We start from the raw sequence: 25,892 nt of genomic DNA on the forward strand, positions 1-25,892 counted from the left end.
GAGGATTTATCAAAAGTTGAGATCGGTATCATTCGGATCTTTATCGTTGCTACCCAACGATTCTCTAAGTATTTTTATCTACGTCGCCGTTATTTTAATGCATGTGGTATCACATTGGACCTTCATGTTGTCCCAGTGAGCTCCCCTTTTTAGGGCAGCTAGCACCTAACCTAACCTAACCTAGGAACCCTTCCGAGATAATTTTTTGAGTCGCCCCGCATCGCGCTGGGGTAATTTCGGGATTTTTTCGGGACTATTTCGGCATCATTTCTGGTGCCGTGCGGGATCTCATCGGGGTCATTTCGGTGCTTTTATGGGATTATTTTGGGATTATTTTGGAACAATTTCGGGATCCTTTCTGCATGGTTTTCGGGATCAGGGCAGGATCCCGTCGGGATAATTTCGCGACTTTTTCCGGACTATGGCGCTGTTTGGGGTTCGTTTGGGAGCCCGTCAGGGTCATTTCGGAACTTTTTCGGGACTATTTTGGGATCATTTTGGTACGCTTCAGCGATAATTTCTGGTGGCTTTCTGGATCAGTCTAGAATCGCATCGTTGTCATTTCGTGATTTTTTGGGACTATTCCGGGACCTTCAGGAGCATTTCTGGATGTTTTTTGGGGATCTGTCCGCGATACCGTCGGGTCATATCGTGGCTTTTTCTGAATAATTTCTGGATAATATGGGGACCGTATCAAGTTATCAGCTCATATAGTATTTTTTTTACTCTAGTAAAAAAATAAAAATACATTAGATACTCATTAAGCAGGCTAACGTAGCCCTTATACTTTATTTTCTCCAGGCGGAAGGGGACGCGGGTAAAGGCTGATGTGGTTGTAAAATCGTTTACTTTTCGATATTAAATTGCTAACCTTTCAATAGATAATCGATGAATTTTCGATAGTAATTCGGCAACTTGATAACAAAGCGATAACTTTGCGGTATCTAATGGATAATTTTCCAAAAAATGAATGCATTTTGATAAGCAGATAATAAATTTAAAAAATTTCGATAGCAAACTAATAACTAGTCGATACATAAAATTAAAGAAAAAAAAACTTTTTTAAAAATAAGCTTTTATTATTGGTTAATGAAATTAACTAAAAAGTAAAAAATAAATTAGATGTAAAAAAATATTACACCTTATAAGTTTATTGTAACCTTTAACGATAATTAGGCTTTTTCGTCTGCGAAAAAAAAATTCCATATTGTACATAATTATATATTTTTAACATTAAAATATTACACCTAAATTATTAAATCTTACAGTTTATATCACAGTCCTAATTGTTCTAATAAAAAGCGTGTTAAATTTTGATGGTATAATTAAGAACATTTAGAACCTCCTTTTCTTGCTATCACAATTTTATATTTCTTTACAGTTAATTTTATTAACCAATACTAAAAGCTTATTTAAAAAAAAATGTTTTTCTTTAATTTTATTTTTTACTTTTTAGTTCGTTTTATTAACAAGTAATTAAAGCTTGTTCTTAGAAAAGGTTTTTTCTTAAATTTAATTTAAATATCAATTTATTTTTAATTTTTAGTAGGGTAAAATATTGTTTAAATTAGTTATGTATTCTTTACTTAATTATCTGTAACGTTTCTCATGCTATCCATTTCTTTTAATGCATCAACATTACAAGGTTTTTTCGAAGTCAACTTTGAATAGTTAAGCTCTTCTATTCGAGTGTTGACTAACTTAAAATTATATTTAATTGTGACTTTGCCTATGTCGCGTTAAGTTTACAACTACTCATTGTAGATCTCTGCTCTGTTCCATCGCCAAAGCGAGGTTACCTGCGTTCTTGAGGACTTAGGCTTTTATTCCCTTGTGAACACAAATCTTTACCGATAACTCTGTTATCAATTAATTTGTCGAATTCTCGCAAAGTAATATTGCATTGTCATCGGAGTAATAGATGTGTGCATACTTCATTCAACTCAATCGGACACCGGGAAGTGTATCAAATTTAACTTGCAAAATTTGATTACAGACAGCAGCCAAGTGAAAGTAAATAAAATCTTATAAAAATAGAAACTTTCTTATACCCTTTCTTATCGACAGAAAATTTTTACCACTCTAATAAAGAATATTCTGAATAAGCAGAAACTAATCCAAAAATCACAAATACCATAAACATATTCTGTGGTAGCAATCTTTACACATATGCACAAATGGAGGCGTTCAAGGATGTGCCTACGTTCTTTACTCATATTTGGTTCATTGAAACCGCACACTTGCACCACAAGGAATATGTATTTGAATTTGAAATAGGAACTCCACTTGGTTGCTTGCAGCAATTTCGTTTACATTGCTGCATTTTAAGTTTTTTTTTTTTTTGCAAATTAACAATTACGGAGTGCCTATACACTAACAATGTAGAAAGTGATACCTACATTTATACTTTCTCTACATATATGAGTGTTATACAACACATTCGGTTGTTAGAACGCTTTCGTGCGAGCAACGCGACGTTTATGAATGTGTCTGAATCTAGTATTTCCTTTGTAATTATTGTAACATAAACGCATTGTGGTTGGCTAGATAATTGCTTAAGTAAATATTCTGCCCATATACATTTATAAACACACAAGCACACACTGACACATTCAAGCTCAATTCTTACTTTATAACTTTTCCAAACACTCGATCATTATGTTGCTCATACGCCATGGCATCACACACACAACCCATTTGTACATTTCAACATTTTGCCGTCAGGGACATGTGAAATTTGAATTAAGATTTATTATTATTTTATTCAAATAAGCATACTTTATGCAATTAATATTCATATTTAACGTTAGATTTGCTTTCAACTTTCCGCTTATTTTCTCTATATACTCGGAGTTTTTATGATATATTTGTATTTTTTTTTGTTACAGAGTTTGCATTTCATGTTGATGTAGCGACTGCATATAAAATAATTGCAGACACATTCACTGAAAAGGAAATTTGCGATCTCACGGAAATTCAATTAATTCCGCCACAAAAAATGGTCAGCATAGTGCAGAAAGGTTCACCGCTACGTAAAATGCTTACATATGGGTAAGGAAGAGTTCACTCAGTTTTTTATAATATTTTATTTACATATATTAGAATAATTATGCATTTGTATTTTTAAGGTTGCATACATTTACATATATAGTTGGAAGTTATTAAAGTTTATCATTCATTATTGTACGAGCTCACTTTAGCAAAAGTTAAGAATTTTCGATCAGAAATAAGTCTGCATTACAGTTTCCATCACTGTGTACTGCGCTCTTGCGCGATGTAATTATTTTTTAGAAAGTTCAACAAAGTTGTGTTCTTAAATCGCAAAGGGTATGCTATAATTTTTTAGTTCCCGCAGCTATGAAAAGATGGGCAGCTCCCTCGTGGTTTCGAAATTTGATTTTGAAGTGGGAGCACAAGTCTTTGCAGCGCCCATGCCCACGGTCTTATCTAGAGGTTCAAGGGGTTGGATTCACAGTTTCCGAAACCCATTTTTCAACCTCACCTACGCGAGCTGAATTCCGTAACAAGTATGAATATTCACATCAGGCAGTCGAGCTTCTGGCGGCCCCAATTTCCTCATGGAACTAGATGGTGGGGGTGGGATGGCCTGGAAGGTTCAATGTCATCACATTAAATCGTTTCCAAAATAGAGATAGATCTAACACCTTAATGGTGCTTGTTACCAAAACGTATCGGATCTATATTCGGCAAAGGACCGTCAACATCGAGAGAACTCTCAAAAACCATCGGGAGTGTCTTTGTCGGTACAACTACATCATCCTTATCCATTTTTTTCCCCGGACCAAGTGAGCGTGGTTCGTCGGCATCGAAAAACACAAAACAGAAACAAAAATAAAAAATAATTTTTATGTTGTTATTTACATGGAAGAATTCCACTCCATGACTCATGCAAAAGTACCAACAACAGAGCGATAATACTCCTTGGTATCTTAGCGACGCTACCAGCTCTTCAATCTACGACGATAACTTCAATGGTGATTGGTTATTGTGGAGTGCAGGCAAAGAACCTAGTCTCTTTGATTTAAGAGCGATTGAATCGTAACATACATGGAGATTACTGATGAGATAGCAAAGCGTGTATCACCTCTTGTTGTCGCAAGAATGAATAAGGTCCCTTAACTCCTGGGACGCATCAGATGATTTAGTGTCTCTTTGATGTGGGTGCTAAGAAAATGTAACTTTTACGAAAATCAAATGATTGATAGGCTGGCTAACACAGCGTGAGTCTGCTGTTTGTCTCGCAGAAGTGCAGGATATTTTAACCTTCCTAGAACGCCTTCGTGCACACATTTCTTGGAACTGACTTTACGAGGCCAACACATATCCTAGCTCCGGTTCGGATTCTGCTCTGGTTTGGATTCTAGGAATATGTGTGTATCTTGTAACTAAATATGACTTTCAGAATTTCTTAAGACGAATAAAGGAGATCAACCTCATTTATTGGTGCTTAACCGCCTAAGCGATTTCGGCCGTTTCGTAACAAGTTAAAACAGCTATGCCTATTTGGCAACGACTGACGCTAATCGGTAACACAAAAGGAGGTCAAGTATTCCTTCACCAGCCCCTTTCAACTTTGTGGAGGTCTCCCCCCTCCTATGCTTCAAAGCTGCTGTATTGACTGAAATATTTTCTTATCTGGAGTGTCTTGGTCCATTCGCATAACATAACCTAGCCAGCGAAGCTATTGGGTTTTTATTCGTTGCACTATCGTCATGCCTACGTAAAGCTCAACACTACACCTCCTACGATCGATACTCGCAATCGATATCACGGACAAGACAATACATCTTCTGGACAACTTTTTTCTCAAACACTCTAAGAGCTATCTCATCTTTTCTCGACACCGTCCATGATTCCGAGCCACACATCAAGATGGGTATGATGAGTGACTTGTAAAGCGTAATTCTTGTTCGTTTACAGAGGACTTTACTTTTCAATTGCCTACTTAATCTGAAAGCCTATCCCTTTTTATAACCAGCTGTACTTGTACACAGGGTATTACAACTTTGATTGGATAACGGTTGGTTGTACAGGTATAAAGGAATCGAGATAGGTATAGACTTCCATATATAAAAATCATCAGTATCGAAAAATAATTTGATTGAACCATGTCCGCCCGTCCGTCCGTCTGTCCGTTAACACGATAACTTGAGTAAATATTGAGATATCTTCACCAAATTTGGTAAACGGGCTTATCTGGACCCATAATAGATTTATAACAATAAATAGGCAAAAACTTCAAATCTAGAAAATGGGCGTGGCACCTCCCCTTCTATGAATAAGCAATTTTCTATGTTACGGGAGCCATAACTCGAACAAAAGTTTAGATATCGTAACAAAATTGGGTAAAATTATTTTCTTTATAGCAGGAAATATTTTTATTAAAAATAGATAATATTGATTAAGGACTACGCCCGCTTTTATATTGTAATGAATTTGCTGCAAATCTTCTTATTTGCCCTTTTGCTAGGTTCGTATCGCTAAACTGTTGAATAAATAACTCCAATATTGAATAATGGAAAAAAAAATGGCCTTTATTAAAATACTTCACAATAACACTCAAACTGTGCAACGAATAGCTTAATAACCAAACTGATAGCTTAAATGAAACTGACTTTCAAAATAATACTGCTATTGCTCGCTAGATATCGTCTTAGTCGTAACTGCTTGACAACTCAAATCAAACTGAATTACTTCTTACTCGCCTGCCCCGCTTTTATAGTTTACGCTGCATACTTCTAGGCTTTTCCATTTCCAGAACTTACCAACTATATTCGTGTGTGTATAGTTCTCATATAGTTTCTACTTGTTTACAATTGTCTACTTTTTAGCGCTTCTCAGATGTACATATGTGAGTTTGTAGTTTACAGTCTCCCGCACACACATAAGCGTATAAGTAAATTCATCTGTGTGTGACATCTCATCTCTCGCTGCCTTGTATGTAAATGGTGCTCGACGGAATGTGTACATATGTGTAGACGCAATTATTGATTCGTTTATGTAGATACAAATGATTGAATTATTGATGTGAATTCACGTCACTGCTTAGCATCGGCCTGGAAATGGCAGCACTCCTTAGTTTTGCTAATATTCGTAACAATATAAATGAATTTAAAAAGGGTCATAGGCAAAAATAATAAGTAAAATCTTAGCGAAAATAGTTTTTTCCCACTCGTATTTTGTGCCTTTATAACAAGACAAAATTCAAATCTTGAAAAATAGGCGTGGCACTACCTCTTTCTTACAATGCGACAAGGCGGGCTCAGCGGTCCAGTGTTATATACGGGGAAAGAACAGTCAGCCACAGCAGCGCCCCTTATTGTGGTAAGGCCATCAATACTTCCCGAGGTGGCCCGGTATCGGGAAGGCTCCTTTCGAATACAGCCGAATTTATCCCCTGGCTGCAAATCGTCCAATAGGCACGGCCCGCATAACACCCTGATTTAGGGGCTGGAAGTTCTTGGTCATCGACAACCCGCCACCCTTCTATGAGGCAAAATGGAGTAGATGCCAATCCTAAACAGCTCCGCCTCATAGTCGGGCACTATGGAGTTCGGCTAAGCCTTCACACCAACGACAAGGTGCCTACCCTAGTGAGGGCTAAATGCTTACAAACTAAACTATTTTGTTTTTTTTTTTAATATTTCATACAACCAGGGTATGCGAGAATAATATGTGTAGTATATACGAAATGACTGCAGAACTTAACCGCACTGGAACAGTATTCTACAAAAGCGTGCAATTACTGGCATATGCTGATGACATTGATATCATCGGCCTAAACACCCGCGCTGTTAGTTCTGCTTACTCCAAACTGGAAAAAGAAGCGGTAGAGATGGGTTTGATGGTGAATGAGGACAAAACGAAGTACCTGCTGTCATCGAGCAAAGAGTCAGCGCATACGCGCCAACCACGCTACTGTTGGCAGCCATAATTTCGAAATAGTAAAAGACTTCGTTTATTTGGGAACCAGCATCAACACTAGCAACAATATAGCACTGAAATCCAGCGAAGAATCAATCATGCCAATAAATGCTAGTTTGGACTAGGTAGGCAATTGAAAATTAAAGTTCTCTCTCGGCGAACGAAAATCATACTCTAAAAGTCACTTATCGTACCTGTCCTGCTATATGGGGCAGAGGCATGGTCCATGCCAACAGCAGATGAAGCGACTTTGGGGAGTTCGAGAGAAAAGTTCTTCGAAAGATTTATGGACCTCTACGCGTTTGCGATGGCGAATACCGAAGAAGATTTAATGATGAGCTGTACGAGCTCTACGCAGACATCCAAATAGTCAAGCCAATTAAAACGCAGCGGCTGCGCTGACTAGGCCATGTTATGCGAATGAAAGATGATGCTCCGGCCAAGAAAGTGTTTCTATGGGAACACGCCTATGGAAGCAGAGGTAGAGGGCGACCCCCACTCCGTTGGAAGGACCAGGTGGAAAACGATTTAAGCTCCCTTGGTGTGACCAATTGGCGCCAGTTTGCGGAGCGAAGGAGTGACTGGCGCGCCTTGTTGGACGGCCATAACCATTTAGACGGTTAAGCGCCAATTAAGTAAGTAAGTAAGTAATGTACGAAATGACACAGAAATTTCATTTTCTTAAAACTAGGTCCTTCTCAAATATGATACTTGGATCTAAAAAAAAGTGTTCGTGTTTCTTGGCACCAAACAATTATACCTGCTGTTAGCATTCTGATTTGTTAAACTCACGCACATGTCGGCATAGCTGTTTTTCTATGAAGTCTGTTAGTAAATTCGTCTATTATACACAGAGTTATGTATGTTTGTTTTTAAGCAAAATACGTTAGTCGCATACGGCATGTTTTGTTCTGTTATGTTCCCTTTTCATGAAGATGACATGTCTTTAACACACAAAAACTCACTCCTGCTCAACAAAATTAAACTTCACATGCGGATATATGCAGTCCTATTGTATAATAGCCATATGATAGTTTTCAAACAGACACATTTCTCATTTTCGAATATGTACGTATAGAAACAACTGTTCAGTTTTTCAATAAGCAAACGTAATAAATCTTATCTCATAAACACAAACATATTTCCAAAAGCATATGTCAAATTTAGCTAACAATTTTGTGTGAGATGGAGGGCGAATCAAATGAATATGTATGTATGTATAAAGTACGAATATGATATGTCGGAAGGTATTGGGGAGACATTTCAAACCAAATAAAATTTATTTTGGAATAGAGAGACTTGACTCTAATAAAATTTTCATACAATTCCCAATGGGCGTTAAAAAAATCATCGTCGTCATTAATTGGCCTTATGCATACCTGAGAGGACGATAAATCTTCCTGAGAACTTTTCTCTCGAACACTCCAAGAGCCATCTCATCTTTTCCCAACACTGTCCATGATTCCGCGCCATACATCTGGATAGGTATGATGATGGTTGAGCGTGATTTTCGTACGTCGAGGAGGACTTTACATATCAGTTGCCTACTCAATTTAAAGTAGCACTTGTTGAGAAGAGGCATTCTGGGTTTCAGCACAGTTACCTATATATTATATTTGGAACAAATTAGGAACAATCAAGGGATAGGTTTGGGACAGTTACAGAATAATTTCGTGATAGTTTTGAAGTAATTTCTTGTTATTTTTATAAATCTTTCGGGACTGCTTTATGATGGTTTTTCAAATCACTTTAGATCATTTTTTGCAATGATCTCTATTTCATTGCGGAAGTATTTCAAGACCGGTTCGGGCTGGTGTTTGGTATAATTTCGTATGGTTTTTCGGTGCTGGTTTTTGAGGACCGTATGTATCGTATTTATGGTTATGGTTTTTGAGACAATTTTTGGCATATTTCGGGATTTTTTTAACTATTTTGCGGTGCTTTTTATGGGGTAATTTTGGGATGATTTTCGGGGTTATTTCAACACCTTATGAGATGGTGTTTGAGGTCACTTTCTATTGTAGTACTTTCGTACTATTTAAAGATACTTTACAGACCATCTCCTGACTACTTTAGGATAATTTTGGAAATATTTTTGCTTTAATCTCGGTAAGTCTTTAAGTTATTTTAGATGAAAAATGATGATGAAAGATTTGCTGAAACATTGTTCGCTGACATTATCTCTATTCGTCTTTGGTATATTTACGTCGGATACGAGGTTAACTAAGCTTACAACATGTGTACCAAAGCCTGAAAACGAAATTAGTCAAACAGAATTGAGGGAAATGCATTTTACCTTTCTTCGCAATCAAATTCACACACAGCACTCATACATTTGCATATCAGTTTTCATCTAGCCTTTGCTTCCTTCTAATTTTGGTGCTTAGATCAGCATCTTTTATATTTATTACCCAGCATTTCCCAGTCCCATCAAAGCAACATCTATGTTATTTCAAAAAAAAAAAAAAAATTTTTTTTTTAGCTCACAATAATGTTAGGGGGTGTATTTGCTACTCATTCCGGATCTCTTAGGACATATTTCGAGATTAATTATGTGATTTCAAGATTATTTGCGGAAAATTGTTTATTCTTAAGGTAATTCCTCATGGTGCTTGGAAACCTTTCGCGAATATTTCGGTATAGATTCGGTACTGTTTTGAGGACCTTTAGGTTTATTTTTTAGTCATCTCCGATGGTTTTTGGAATTTTTCGGCACCTTTTGGAAGCGTTTTGGATTTATTATAGAATCACTTCCGGCCCAATTCCTGTTTATTTTTGAAACATTTTCGACAGTGTTTCGGAATGATTTCGCTATGGTTTTCGGGTAATATCTGATGGCTTTTGTAAAACCTTTTGGGAATATTTCTGGACAGCTACGCAATGACGCTTTTGGATCGTGTTTGAAATCGTTTTGTTCTTATTCCGGGACTACATATTTCAGTACCGTTTAGTGATGACTTTTAGGAGTAATTTAGGATGATATTTGCAAACATTTGCAAATGGTTTCTGGGGTCCTTTGGAATTGTTTTTGTTATATTTTCCGTTGGTTTTTGGAATCCTTTTGAGATCATATCGGACGTATTTCGGTACTATTTCCTCATTATCTCGAGACAATTACGATCATCTCTAACTGATTTCGTGGTAGTTTTTTTTGTGGCTTTTAAATACCGTTCGGGACTTTATGATGTTGTTTTTTTTGGATTATTGCGGGATGTTTTTTGGTGGCGTAGTTTCGAATATTTTTTGGTATCCTTTCACTACTATATCGGTATACTTTCGTTCTATTTAAAGATATTTTATAGACCATCTCCAAACTACTTTAGGATAATTTTGGAAATATTTTTGCTTTAATCTCGGTAAGTCTTTAAGTTATTTTAGATGAAAAATGATGATGAAAGATTTGCTGAAACATTGGTTCACTGACATTATCTCTATTCGTCTTTGGTATATCTACGTCGGCTACGAGGGTAGCTAAGCCTACAACATGTGTACCAAAGCTTCAAAACGAAATTAATCAAACAAAATTGAGTAGATTTAAAATTACAAATTTAGTTTTCCTTAGAAACTACGAAATATATTGATATACAACTATCCATGGAAATGCATTTTACCTTTCTTCGCAATCAAATTCATTCATTTGCATTTCAGTTTTCATCTAGCCTTTGTTTCCTTCTAATTTTGGTGCTTAGTTCAGCATTTTTATATTTATTTTATACTAGCCTTTACCCGCGGCCCCGTCCGCAAGGAGAAAATGAAATATGTGGGCTATTCCCGTTAGCCTGCTTATAAAGTTATCTGTTTAAAATTTTTTTTCTGTCTAATGCATTTTATTTTTGTAATTGAGTATAAAAAGAACTTTATGAGCTGATAACCTGATAGGATCCCAAAATTATAACGAAATTATCCAGAAAAAGCCACGAAATGACCCCGACGCTATCGCGGACGGATCCCGAAAACCATCCAGAAACGCCCCGGAAGTGTTTCCAAAAGTTCCCGAAGTAGTCCCAAAAAAACCCGAAATGACAACGACACGATTCTAGACTTATCCAGATAACCACACAGAAATGATGCCTGAAGGGTACCAAATTGATCCCGAAATAGTCCCGAAAAAGTTCCGAAATTACCCTGACGGGCTCCCGGACGGATCTCAGAAACCATCCAGAAAATATCCAGGAAGGGTCCCTAAATTATCCCCAGAAAAAGTTCCGAAATGGCTCCGAGGGGATCCACGATGGATCGCGAAAACCATACAGAAATGATTCCGGAAGGATTCCAAAATGATCCCGAAATAGTCCGGAATTGACCCAGATGGGATCCCGCACAGATCCAGAAATGATCCCGGAAGGGTGCAAAAACTATCCCGGAAAAGTAACAAAAAATCCCAAAATGGCTCCTACGGCATCCCGGACGGATCCAGAAATGATCTCGGAAGGGTCCCCAAATGATCCCAAAATGGTCCCGAAAGAAATTATGCCGAAAGGGTCCCAAAATGATCCCGAAATAATACAGAAAAAGTCACGAAACGACCCCTAGAGGATCCCCAAATGATCCCGTATTAGCCCCGAAAAGGTCCCGAAATAACCCCGACGGGATCCCGGACAAATCCCGAAAACCATCCAGAAATGATGCCGGAAGGAATCCCAAATGATTCCGTAAAAGTCCCGCATTGATTCCGACGGGATCCCGAACGGATACCGAAAATCATCCAGAAGTGACGCCGGAAAGGTCCTCAAATGATCACCTAATAGTCCCGAAATGACCCTTAAGGGGTCATGGACGGATCCCATAAACCATCCAGAAATGATCCCGATATATTCCCGAAGAAGTCCCGAAATGACCCTGACGGGATCTCGAAGGCACCCCTAAATGACCCTGACGGGATCCCGGACAGATCCCGAAATCCATCCAGAAATGATCTTGGAAGGGACCCCAAATGATCCCGAAAAAGTCCCGCAATGATTCCGAGGGGATCCTGATCGGATACCGATAACCATCCAGAAGTGATGCCGAAAAGGTCCTCAAATGATCACCTAATAGTCCCAAAATGACCCTGACGGCATCCCGGACAGATCCCGAAATCCATCCAGAAATGATTTTGGGAGGGTCCCAAAATTATCCCGAAATAGTCTGGGAAAAGTCCAGAAATTACCCTGACGGATACCGGACGAATCCTGAAAACCAATCTTAAATGATGCCGAAAAAGTCCCGAAATGACCCTGATGGGACCCGGAAAGGATCCCGAAAACTAACCAGAAATAATGCCGGAAAGGTCCTCAAATGATCTCCCAATAGTTCCGAAAAGACCCTGACGGGATCCCGACAACTATCCAGAAATGATACCGAAACGGCCCGCAAATGATCCCGTATTAGTCGAGAAAAAGTCCCGAAATGACCCCGACGGGATGCCGGACGAATCCCAAAAACCATCCAGAAATGATTTTGGAAGGGGCCCCAATGATCCCGAAAAAGTCCCGCAATTATTCCGACGGGAATCTGAACGGATACCGAAAACCATCCAGAAGTGATGCCGGAACGGTCCTCAAACGCTCACCTAATAGTCCCAAAATGTCCCTGAGGGCATCCCGGACAAATCCCGAAATCCATCCAGAAATGATCTTGGGAAGGTCCCAAAATGATCCCGAAATAGTCTCGGAAAAGTCCAGAAATTACCCTGACGGGTTCCCGGACGAATCCTGAAAGCCATCCTTAAATGATCCCGAAAAAGCCCCGAAATGACCCTGACGGGATCCCGAAAGGATTCCAAAAACTATCCAGAAATGATGCCGGAAAGGTCCTCAAATGATCCCCTAATAGTTCCGAAATGACCGTGACGGGATCCCGAACGGATCCCGACAACTATCCAGAAATTATGCCGAAAGGGTCCGCAAATGATCCCGTATTAGTCGAGAAAAAGTCCTGAAATGACCCCGACGGGATCCCGGACGGATGCCGAAAATTATCCAGAAATGATGCCGGAAAGGTCCACAAATGATCCCCTAATAGTCCCGAAATTACCCTGATGGGATCCCGGACGGATCCCGAAAAACCATCCAGAAATGATGCCGGAAGAGCCCCCAAATGATCCCGAAAAAGTCCCCAAATGACCCCGACGATATCCCGGACGGATCCCGAAAACCATCCAGAAATGATGCCGGAAAAGCCCCCAAATGATCCCGAAAAAGTCCCCAAATGACCCCGACGAGATCCCGCACGGATCCCGAAAACCATCCATAAATGATGCCGGAAGAGCCCCAAATGATCCCGAAAAAGTCCCCAAATGACCCCGACATACTCTAGAAAAGGTTCCGAAATGGCTCCGAGGGAATCAACGACGGATCGCGAAAACCATACAGAAATGATTCCGGAAGGATCCCAAAATGATCCCGAAATAGTCCGGAAATGACCCAGATGGGATCCCGCACAGATCCAGAAATGATCCCGGAAGGGTCCAAAAACTATCCCGGAAAAGTAACAAAAAATCCCGAAATGGCTCCTACGGCATCCCGGACGGATCCAGAAATGATCTCGGAAGGGTCCCCAAATGATCCCAAAATGGTCCTAAAATGACCCTGATGGATCCGGCAAACCATCAAGAAATTATGCCGGAAGGGTCCCCAAATGATACCGAAATAAAACAGAAAAAGTCACGAAACGACCCCTAGAGGATCCCCAAATGATCCCGTATTAGCCCCAAAAAAGTCCCAAAATGACCCTGAGGGGATCCCGAAAGGATTCCGAAAACAATACAGAAATGATGCCGGAAGGGTCCGCAAATGATCCCGTATTAGGCGAAAAAAAGTCCCGAAAGGACCACGACGGGATCCCGGACGAATCCCAAAAACCATCCAGAAATGATGCCGGTAGGTATCCCAAATGATCCCGAAATATTCCCCAAATGACCTCGTCGGCATCCCGGACGGATCCCGAAAATTATCCAGAAATGATGCCGAAAAGGTTCCCAAATGATCCCCTAATAGTCCCGAAATTACCCTAATGGGATCCCGGACGGATCCCGAAAACCATCCAGAAATGATGCCGATAGGGTTCCCAAATGATCCCGTATTAGTCGCGAAAAAGTCCCGAAATGACCCCGACGGGATCCCGGACGGATCCCGAAAACCATCCAGAAATGATGCCGAAAGGGTTCCCAAATGATCCCGTATTAGTCCCGAAATGACCCCGACGGGATCCCGGACGGATCCCGAAAACCATCCAGAAATGATGCCGGATGAGCCCCAAAATGATCCCGAAAAAGTCCCCAAATGACCCCGACGAGATCCCGGACGGATCCCGAAAACCATCCAGAAATGATGCCGGAAGAGCCCCCAAATGATCTCGAAAAAGTCCCCAAATGACCCCGACGATATCCCGGACGGATCCCGAAAACCATCCAGAAATGATGCCGGAAGAGCCCCCAAATGATCCCGAAAAAGTCCCCATATGACCCCGACGAGATCCCGCACGGATCCCGAAAACCATCCAGAAATGATGCCGGAAGGGTCCCCAAATGATCGCGAAATAGTCCCGAAATGATTCCGGAATAGTCCCGAAAATGTTCCAAAATAACCCCGACGGGATCCCGGACGGATCCCGTAAACTGTACAGAAATGATCCCGGAAGGGTCCCAAAATGATCCCGAAATAGTCCCGAAAAAGTCCCGAAATAACCCCGGCGTAATCCCGGACCGATCCCGAAAACCATCCAGAAATGATCCCGGAAGGGTCTCGATATGACCCTTACGGGATTACAAATAAGGTGAAGCTAATTATAAAACCATGTTAATAAGGCAGCAGGCGCATTGGGGCGAATAAAAAGTTAGATAGAAACATACAGGTAAAGCTAATAAAAGCGTGCTAATAAAAACAATTGATGGAGGGCGGATGGCGGGAGTAGAGGAGAGGACCACTGATCGTTCCTCCAAAATTGTCTAGATCTCGTTCTGTATGTACCAGATACCAAAAACTATTGATTTAGGAGAAAATTTAGATTGAGTTATAACAATTTATGGATTTTACACCAGAGGGGGAGATAAAGGGGGGCGGGCGGAGGGTGTCACTGCTTACTTTCTAAGCCCTCGACTTATTTGACCCCCTTGAGTCTGTGATATTGGTGAAGGCCAGTATACGTAAAGTTATAATGTGTAAAAATTATGAAAAATAATTTCTCGAAAGGTCGTGGGGACCCCCACCCCTCTTTCCATGTTCGAAAAAAATTTCGCTAGTAGACTACTGTCTGTGTCCCAAATTTCATCAAAATCCGTGTAGCCATTCAGGCGTGATTCAGTCGCAAAGACGAAAAAATATAATAATTAAATTATAACTGTTCCTAGGGGGCGGGGACCACGCCCCTTTTGAAAAATATATAGCTAGTAGATCCTTCCAGACTATTGGCTATATGTGTGCAAAATTTCATCCAAATCGGTCCAGCCGTTCTTGCGTTATTGAGTCACAAAGACAAACGTCTGGACAAACATCCAAACATCCAAACATCCAAACATCCAAACATCCAAACATCCAAACATCCAAACATCCAAACATCTAAACATCCAAACATCCAAACATCTTAACATCCAAACTTTCCCATTTATAATATACTAGCCTTTACCCGCGGCCCCCGTCCGCAAGGAGAAAATGAAATATGTGGGCTATTCACGTTAGCCTGCTTATAAAGTTAATCTGTTTAACATTTTTTTTTTCTGTCTAATTGCATTTTATTTTTGTAATTGAGTAAAAAAAAATAACTTTATGAGCTGATAACCTAATAGGATCCCAAAATGATAACCCAGAAAAAGCCACGAAATGACCCCGACGCTATCGCGGACGGATCCCGAAAACCATCCAGAAACGCCCCGGAAGTGTTTCCAAAAGTTCCCGAAGTAGTCCCAAAAAAACCCGAAATGACAACTACACGATTCTAGACTTATCCAGATAACCACACAGAAATGATGCCTGAAGGGTACCAAATTGATCCCGAAATAGTCCCGAAAAAGTTCCGAAATTACCCTGACGGGCTCCCGGACGGATCTCAGAAACCATCCAGAAAATATCCAGGAAGGGTCCCTAAATTATCCCGACTAACTCCAGAAAAAGTTCCGAAATGGCTCCGAGGGGATCCACGATGGATCGCGAAAACCATACAGAAATGATTCCGGAAGGATTCCAAAATGATCCCGAAATAGTCTGTAATTGACCCAGATGGGATCCCGCACAGATCCAGAAATGATCCCGGAAGGGTGCAAAAACTATCCCGGAAAAGTAACAAAAAATTCCGAAATGGTTCCTACGGCATCCCGGACGGATCCAGAAATGATCTCGGAAGGGTCGCCAAATGATCCCAAAATGGTCCCGAAATGACCCTGATGGATCCGGCAAACCATCAAGAAATTATGCCGAAAGGGTCCCAAAATGATCCCGAAATAATACAGAAAAAGTCACGAAACGACCCCTAGAGGATCCCCAAATGATCCCGTATTAGCCCCGAAAAGGTCCCGAAATAACCCCAACGGGATCCCGGACAAATCCCGAAAACCATCCAGAAATAATGCCGGAAGGAAACCCAAATGATTCCGTAAAAGTCCCGCATTGATTCCGACGGGATCCCGAACGGATACCGAAAATCATCCAGAAGTGACGCCGGAAAGGTCCTCAAATGATCACCTAATAGTCCCGAAATGACCCTTAAGGGGTCATGGACGGATCCCATAAACCATCCAGAAATGATCCCGATATATTCCCGAAGAAGTCCCGAAATGACCCTGACGGGATCTCGAACGCACCCCTAAATGACCCTGACGGGATCCCGGACAGATCCCGAAATCCATCCAGAAATGATCTTGGGAGGGACCCCAAATGATCCCGAAAAAGTCCCGCAATGATTCCGAGGGGATCCTGATCGGATACCGATAACCATCCAGAAGTGATGCCGGAAAGGTCCTCAAATGATCACCTAATACCAAAATGACCCTGACGGCATCCCGGACTGATCCCAAAATCCATCCAGAAATGATCTTGGGAAGGTTCCAAAATTATCCCGAAATAGTCTCGGAAAAGTTCAGAAATTACCCTGACGGGTTCCCGGACGAATCCTGAAAGCCATCTCTAAATGATCCCGAAAAAGTCCCGAAATGACCCTGACTGGACCCCGAAAGGATCCCGAAAACTAACCAGAAATGATGCCGGAACGGTCCTCAAATGATCTCCCAATAGTTCCGAAAAGACCCTGACGGGATCCCGAACGGATCCCGACAACTATCCAGAAATGATACCGAAAGGGCCCGCAAATGATCCCGTATTAGTCGAGAAAAAGTCCCGAAATTACCCCGACGGGATGCCGGACGAATCCCAAAAACCATCCAGAAATGATTTTGGAAGGGACCCCAATGATCCCGAAAAAGTCCCGCAATTATTCCGACAGGAATCTGAACGGATACCGAAAACCATCCAGAAGTGATGCCGGAACTGTCCTCAAATGCTCACCTAATAGTCCCAAAATGACCCTGAGGGCATCCCGGACAAATCCCGAAATCCATCCAGAAATGATCTTGGGAGGGTCCCAAAATCATCCCGAAATAGTCTGGGAAAAGTCCAGAAATTACCCTGACGGATACCGGACGAATCCTGAAAACCAATCTTAAATGATGCCGAAAAAGTCCCGAAATGACCCTGATGGGACAGGGAAAGGATCCCGAAAACTAACCAGAAATGATGCCGGAACGGTCCTCAAATGATCTCCCAATAGTTCCGAAAAGACCCTGACGGGATCCCAACGGATCCCGACAACTATCCAGAAATGATACCGAAAGGGCCCGCAAATGATCCCGTATTAGTCGAGAAAAAGTCCCGAAATTACCCCGACGGGATGCCGGACGAATCCCAAAAACCATCCAGAAATGATTTTGGAAGGGACCCCAATGATCCCGAAAAAGTCCCGCAATTATTCCGACAGGAATCTGAACGGATACCGAAAACCATCCAGAAGTGATGCCGGAACTGTCCTCAAATGCTCACCTAATAGTCCCAAAATGACCCTGAGGGCATCCCGGACAAATCCCGAAATCCATCCAGAAATGATCTTGGGAAGGTCCCAAAATGATCCCGAAATAGTCTCGGAAAAGTCCAGAAATTACCCTGACGGGTTCCCGGACGAATCCTGAAAGCCATCCTTAAATGATCCCGAAAAAGCCCCGAAATTACCCTGACGGGATCCCGAAAGGATTCCAAAAACTATCCAGAAATGATGCCGGAAAGGTCCTCAAATGATCCCCTAATAGTTCCGAAATGACCGTGACGGGATCTCGAATGGATCCCGGCAACTATCCAGAAATTATGCCGAAAGGGTCCGCAAATGATCCCGTATTAGTCGAGAAAAAGTCCCGAAATGACCCCGACGGGATCCCGGACGAATCCCAAAAACCATCCAGAAATGATGCCGGTAGGTATCCTAAATGATCCCGAAATAATCCCAAAATGACCTCGTCGGCATCCCGGACGGATCCCGAAAACCATCCAGAAATGATGCCGGAAGAGCCCCCAAATGATCCCGAAAAAGTCCCCAAATGACCCCGACGATATCCCGGACGGATCCCGAAAACCATCCAGAAATGATGCCGGAAGAGCCCCCAAATGATCCCGAAAAAGTTCCCAAATGACCCCGACGAGATCCCGCACGGATCCCGAAAACCATCCAGAAATGATGCCGGAAGAGCCCCAAATGATCCCGAAAAAGTCCCCAAATGACCCCGACATACTCCAGAAAAGGTTCCGAAATGGCTCCGAGGGAATCAACGACGGATCGCGAAAACCATACAGAAATGATTCCGGAAGGATCCCAAAATGATCCCGAAATAGTCCGGAAATGACCCAGATGGGATCCCGCACAGATCCAGAAATGATGCCGGAAGGGACACCAAATGATCCCGAAAAAGTCCCGCAATAATTCCGACGGGATCCTGAGCGGATACCGAAAACCATCCAGAAGTGATGCCGAAACGGTCCTCAAATGATCACCTAATAGTCCCAAAATGACCTTACGGCATCCCGGACAGATCCCGAAATCCATCCAGAAATGATCTTGGGAGGGTCCCAAAATCATCCCGAAATAGTCTGGGAAAAGTCCAGAAATTACCCTGACGGATACCGGACGAATCCTGAAAACCAATCTTAAATGATGCCGAAAAAGTCCCGAAATGACCCTGATGGGACAGGGAAAGGATCCCGAAAACTAACCAGAAATGATGCCGGAACGGTCCTCAAATGATCTCCCAATAGTTCCGAAAAGACCCTGACGGGATCCCGAACGGATCCCGACAACTATCCAGAAATGATACCGAAAGGGCCCGCAAATGATCCCGTATTAGTCGAGAAAAAGTCCCGAAATTACCCCGACGGGATGCCGGACGAATCCCAAAAACCATCCAGAAATGATTTTGGAAGGGACCCCAATGATCCCGAAAAAGTCCCGCAATTATTCCGACAGGAATCTGAACGGATACCGAAAACCATCCAGAAGTGATGCCGGAACTGTCCTCAAATGCTCACCTAATAGTCCCAAAATGACCCTGAGGGCATCCCGGACAAATCCCGAAATCCATCCAGAAATGATCTTGGGAAGGTCCCAAAATGATCCCGAAATAGTCTCGGAAAAGTCCAGAAATTACCCTGACGGGTTCCCGGACGAATCCTGAAAGCCATCCTTAAATGATCCCGAAAAAGCCCGAAATTACCCTGACGGGATCCCGAAAGGATTCCAAAAACTATCCAGAAATGATGCCGGAAAGGTCCTCAAATGATCCCCTAATAGTTCCGAAATGACCGTGACGGGATCTCGAATGGATCCCGGCAACTATCCAGAAATTATGCCGAAAGGGTCCGCAAATGATCCCGTATTAGTCGAGAAAAAGTCCCGAAATGACCCCGACGGGATCCCGGACGAATCCCAAAAACCATCCAGAAATGATGCCGGTAGGTATCCTAAATGATCCCGAAATAATCCCAAAATGACCTCGTCGGCATCCCGGACGGATCCCGAAAACCATCCAGAAATGATGCCGGAAGAGCCCCCAAATGATCCCGAAAAAGTCCCCAAATGACCCCGACGATATCCCGGACGGATCCCGAAAACCATCCAGAAATGATGCCGGAAGAGCCCCCAAATGATCCCGAAAAAGTTCCCAAATGACCCCGACGAGATCCCGCACGGATCCCGAAAACCATCCAGAAATGATGCCGGAAGAGCCCCAAATGATCCCGAAAAAGTCCCCAAATGACCCCGACATACTCCAGAAAAGGTTCCGAAATGGCTCCGAGGGAATCAACGACGGATCGCGAAAACCATACAGAAATGATTCCGGAAGGATCCCAAAATGATCCCGAAATAGTCCGGAAATGACCCAGATGGGATCCCGCACAGATCCAGAAATGATCCCGGAAGGGTCCAAAAACTATCCCGGAAAAGTCAACAAAAAATCCCGAAATGGCTCCTACGGCATCCCGGACGGATCCAGAAATGATCTCGGAAGGGTCCCCAAATGATCCCAAAATGGTCCCGAAATGACCCTGATGGATCCGGCAAACCATCAAGAAATTATGCCGGAAGGGTCCCTAAATGATCCCGAAATAAAACAGAAAAAGTCACGAAACGACCCCTAGAGGATCCCCAAATGATCCCGTATTAGCCCCAAAAAAGTCCCAAAATGACCCTGACGGGATCCCGAAAGGATTCCGAAAACAATACAGAAATGATGCCGGAAAGGTCCTCAAATGATTCCCTAATAGTCCCGAAATGACCGTGACGGGATCCCGACAACTATCCAGAAATGATGCCGAAAGGGTCCGCAAATGATCCCGTATTAGTCGAAAAAAAGTCCCGAAAGGACCACGACGGGATCCCGGACGAATCCCAAAAACCATCCAGAAATGATGCCGGTAGGTATCCCAAATGATCCCGAAATAGTCCCGAAATGACCTCGTCGCCATCCCGGACGGATCCCGAAAATTATCCAGAAATGATGCCGGAAAGGTTCCCAAATGATCCCCTAATAGTCCCGAAATTACCCTAATGGGATCCCGGACGGATCCCGAAAACCATCCAGAAATGATGCCGAAAGGGTTCCCAAATGATCCCGTATTATTCGCGAAAAAGTCCCGAAATGACCCCGACGGGATCTCGGACGGATCCCGAAAACCATCCAGAAATGATGCCGAAAGGGTTCCCAAATGATCCCGTATTAGTCGCGAAAAAGTCCCGAAATGACCCCGACGGGATCCCGGACGGATCCCGAAAACCATCCAGAAATGATGCCGGATGAGCCCCAAGATGATCCCGAAAAAGTCCCCAAATGACCCCGACGAGATCCCGGACGGATTCCGAAAACCATCCAGAAATGGTGCCGGAAGAGCCCCCAAATGATCCCGAAAAAGTCCCCAAATGACCCCGACGATATCCCGGACAGATCCCGAAAACCATCCAACAATGATGCCGGAAGAGCCCTCAAATGATCCCGAAAAAGTCCCCATATGACCCCGACGAGATCCCGCACGGATCCCGAAAACCATCCAGAAATGATGCCGGAAGGGTCCCCAAATGATCGCGAAATAGTCCCGAAATGATTCCGGAATAGTCCCGAAAATGTTCCAAAATAACCCCGACGGGATCCCGGACGGATCCCGTAAACTATACAGAAATGATCCCGGAAGGGTCCCAAAATGATCCCGAAATAGTCCCGAAAAAGTCCCGAAATTACCCCGGCGTAATCCCGGACCGATCCCGAAAACCGTCCAGAAATGATACCGGAAGGGTCTCGATATGACCCTTACGGGATTACAAATAAGGTGAAGCTAATTATAAAACCATGTTAATAAGGCAGCAGGCGCATTGGAGCGAATAAAAAGTTAGATAGAAACATACAGGTAAAGCTAATAAAAGCGTGCTAATAAAAACAATTGATGGAGGGCGGATGGCGGGAGTAGAGGAGAGGACCACTGATCGTTCCTCCAAAATTGTCTAGATCTCGTTCTGTATGTACCAGATACCAAAAACTATTGATTTAGGAGAAAATTTAGATTGAGTTATAACAATTTATGGATTTTACACCAGAGGGGGAGATAAACGGGGGCGGGCGGAGGGTGTCACTGCTTACTTTGTAAGCCCTCGACTTATTTGACCCCTTGAGTCTGTGATATTGGTGAAGGCCAGTATACGTAAAGTTATAATGTGTAAAAATTATGAAAAATAATTTCTCGAAGGGTCGTGGGACCCCCACCCCTCTTTCCATGTTCGAAAAAAATTTCGCTAGTAGACTACTGTCTGTGTCCCAAATTTCATCAAAATCCGTGTAGCCATTCTGGCGTGATTCAGTCGCAAAGACGAAAAAATATAATAATTAAATTATAACTGTTCCTAGGGGGCGGGGACCACGCCCATTTTGAAAAAGATATAGCTAGTAGATCCTTCTAGACTATTGGCTATATGTGTGCAAAATTTCATCCAAATCGGTCCAGCCGTTCTTGCGTTATTGAGTCACAAAGACAAACGTCTGGACAAACATCCAAACATCCAAACATCCAAACATCCAAACATCCAAACATCCAAACATCCAAACATCTAAACATCCAAACATCCAAACATCTTAACATCCAAACTTTCCCATTTATAATATATATTAGATATTAGAATATTAGAATATTAGATTATCTTGTTTATGGCTATCTGTGGTCTGTCTGTACTTACCCTTTGTTGCAGGCAAAATTCTTGCTTCTTTGCAGCAGGACGTTGCATAGCCACAGGACTTTTAACTCAATTTTATTTTAACATTTTTATACCTTTCATGAACAAGGAATGATATAAATAGTTTAGTATGATGTTTGTACCGATTAGGAGAAGAATATCGAGGTATACAAGGAGGGTAAATTTGGGACTTCACTCAGAAATTGGAGCCCCAACTATGTAACTTCATTCGTGTTATCAGAAAGATCAAGAGGTCTAGAACTGTACGACGTTGGAGTTCCAATAGAGGTGTGCAGGAAGTGACGGTGGAGAGTATTTTTTTTTGTTGTTGTCTTGAACTTATCAGTCAGGCTCTTGTTATCCGAAGTTGTTTAGCTATCGGATCAAGAAGTCCAGGAAGATTAGTAGTTGATTTGAAAACTTTTAGTATTTTCCAAGATGACATAATGGTACCCGTTTGGTCGTTGCAAAAACCCTGGAAGTACTATGGACCAAATTGCCCTTTGAAAGGCCTTTATTGCTCGTTTAGTCTCAGTAAACGTATATTTCAACACTGCGAGTGAATTTCTGAAATGAAAAGCTTCTCAGTGAAAACTCATCTGCCTCGCAGATGCCGTTGGGAGTCGAAAAATTATATATGAGAGCCCGACGCAAGCTGGAAGAGAAGCTTGGCCTTAGTTCCCTTGGGAGGTATATCGCGCCTTGCACAATTTTTTTATACTGTATATTTATACACACTAAAGTGTAGTTTGCTGGAAAATTGTTATATATAAGTTAAGCACACAAAATTGATGACCACCCTGATCTCTGTTATGACGTCATCTTAAACTTTATAAATATAACACTTAACAGCATCGATATTATTTGCAATGCAATTGGAATAGAGTGTAGTACTATTTTCACAGACATGGCTTATTGACTAATAAAGGCAGTTTTCTACATTAAGGCGCTTATTGAGCTCAATCTTCCCTACAAAATTTGAATCTATAATTATCCCATTAGTGACTAATCGAATGCCTAATGAAATCAAAAGCCCAATGCAACTCTGTTGGCAGCGTTCCGCTTCTTAGTTTTTGGTGTGTTCGGTGCTTAAAAATTTCATTTGTCAAAGTAAATGTCATTGTCTGTCATACAGCAATGTTATTTTATTCGCTTGACATTTCATCCTTCATACTAATCGAGCAACTACATCTGTGTGAAAGCAAAAAATTCACGATTTCATTAGAAGGTGAAATGAGATCATAAAGTTTCTGTGTGAAAACAGTATAACTCTAATGAATGGCAGCGAAGAGCAAACTAGTGAAAGTTTACAGCATTCTTAATGGAGCAAGGCTAATTAGGTATAAGTTGCAATTGGATTACCGCGGACGTAACATTTTAACAAGCGATATTATAAAACATTAAATAATTAAAATACAAGAAATAAAATATCGAAAATTTATATTCTTTCTTAGTTCGTGTAATATAGTAAATTCTTACCAGCTCCAATTCTAGCAAATAGTATTTTCAGCCGACGACGGAACTCTACGCTCATTTTCTATAACTTCATTTTCTTGAGTGTGTAATAAGGGGTGCCATTGAATCAAGTAAGAGAAATAACTAACTGATTCAAGCATGGGTCGAAGTTGAAGGCCAATATTGGTGGTAGGTTGCATTCGAGTATAGTCACATAGTAATATATATATTGCAACGAATTCAGGGAAACTCCGCTTATTTACACCTTCTACTTATGTTCGTATCGCTAAACTGTTGAATAAATAACTCCAATATTCAATAATGCAAAATGGTTTTTATTAAAGTACCAGTCCATAAACCATACACTGTACATATACAATATCCTGCAGGATGGCAGCCAACCAATTGGGGTCCATGCGCTAGAGTTATTTAAAAGTACATCGACGCCATTTAACGATTCCCTAAGGCATTAAAACAGACGGCGCCGTTATAATAGCGTAATCTCATTGAACGTTCCTGCAGTCCAATTGAGATGGCGTTATGTGGTATCTACTACTCAACTTAATCTGACGTACCAGAAACTAAGATCTCTAATAGCGGCGCTTAATATAATATGTATCCTATCGAGCAGATCATTTGCACACTATAAAGTTTAGTCATTACTGTCACTAGAATGGCTACGTTTGTAGAATTTTCATAAAAACCATAAATGACTGGTCGGGTTAGAGGTAGATGGTTTTTAAAATAATATATTCTTATATGGAGTTAAGTTTTTGAGCAAATTCTTGTAAAAAAATCATTCGGCTGGGTTCCATTCATATAAGGTAAAAGAGTTTTGACACAGCCGTAGTCAACTCAATCCTTACTTGTTATCTTTGAGAAAGCATACAAGATGTAACATCGATGTTTAATGCATATGAAATATACAAGTGAATGGTTAAGCTTTAAAAATTTAATATTTTTGAAATAAGTTCAATGTGTTGGGAAGTTTTATGAAATAACTGTTTTCGTAGCATATCTTCTGAGTATGCAATTTCATATTAACGAGGATGACAAATGGATGATATTCATACTTTAAGGAAATAGTTTTTAGGCATGAAACCATACAGCTTATAGCACAGGTGAGCAGGGCTGCAAACCGGTTCATGAACCGAACCACCCGCTATTTTGGGGCTTTGAACACAACCACGAACCGAACGGTTTTTTTTTCTTTACTCCAAAACACGAACCGAAAACCACAAAAAAAAAAAAAAATGGTTTGGTTCGGTTCAAAATAAAGTTTCAAGAAAAATCACTTAACTTATTTAATTCACCACATTGCTTGAAAATACAACTCTAATAGCGTTTTCTTTTCTGGCAAAAGTGTTATGCTTTTTGTACGCCGCGCAAGGATTGTAAATATGATGTATATTGGAAAAATTTTCCGTCATACCTTGTCAAATTTGGTTTTGAGGCAAACTGGTTTCGGCGTTGTGCCATCATCAGGTCGATTTTCGTTCGATTGTAAATATATTTTGTTCTATTCTAAAAAGCAGGTAACGCCTTTACGGGGTATTTCTTTTTTTTTTTGTGAAAATTGTTACCTGCTCGCAACGCAAAAGCGTTGCACTTTTACCCTGCATAAAATAGCGGTGTGGCAGTGCAACTCTGCTAAACCAGCTGATCGTGGCAATTTATTTTCGTAACTTCTAAAATTTTGTTTGAAGAAAATTGAAATCAAGGAAATAATTGCTAATGAATTTTTATTGTCATTGACAGCGCGTTTGTGC

General features: G+C 41.5%; 1 protein-coding gene across 6 annotated transcripts in view; it reads left to right on the top strand.

Annotated features, from left to right (window-relative positions):
• The window catches only part of Ir64a (Ionotropic receptor 64a), a 685,241-nt gene that overhangs the window by 419,389 nt on the left and 239,960 nt on the right, over nucleotides 1-25,892 (top strand). For all 6 annotated transcript variants that reach the window (XM_067757679.1, XM_067757680.1, XM_067757676.1 and 3 more), the window contains one exon: nucleotides 2,889-3,051. In XM_067757679.1, coding sequence (XP_067613780.1) covers nucleotides 2,889-3,051 — 163 coding nt within the window. The remainder of the gene's footprint in view (nucleotides 1-2,888; nucleotides 3,052-25,892) is intronic.

Source organism: Eurosta solidaginis, chromosome 5 (assembly GCF_040869045.1).
Source record: "Eurosta solidaginis isolate ZX-2024a chromosome 5, ASM4086904v1, whole genome shotgun sequence".
Taxonomy (NCBI): Eukaryota; Metazoa; Arthropoda; class Insecta; order Diptera; family Tephritidae; genus Eurosta; species Eurosta solidaginis.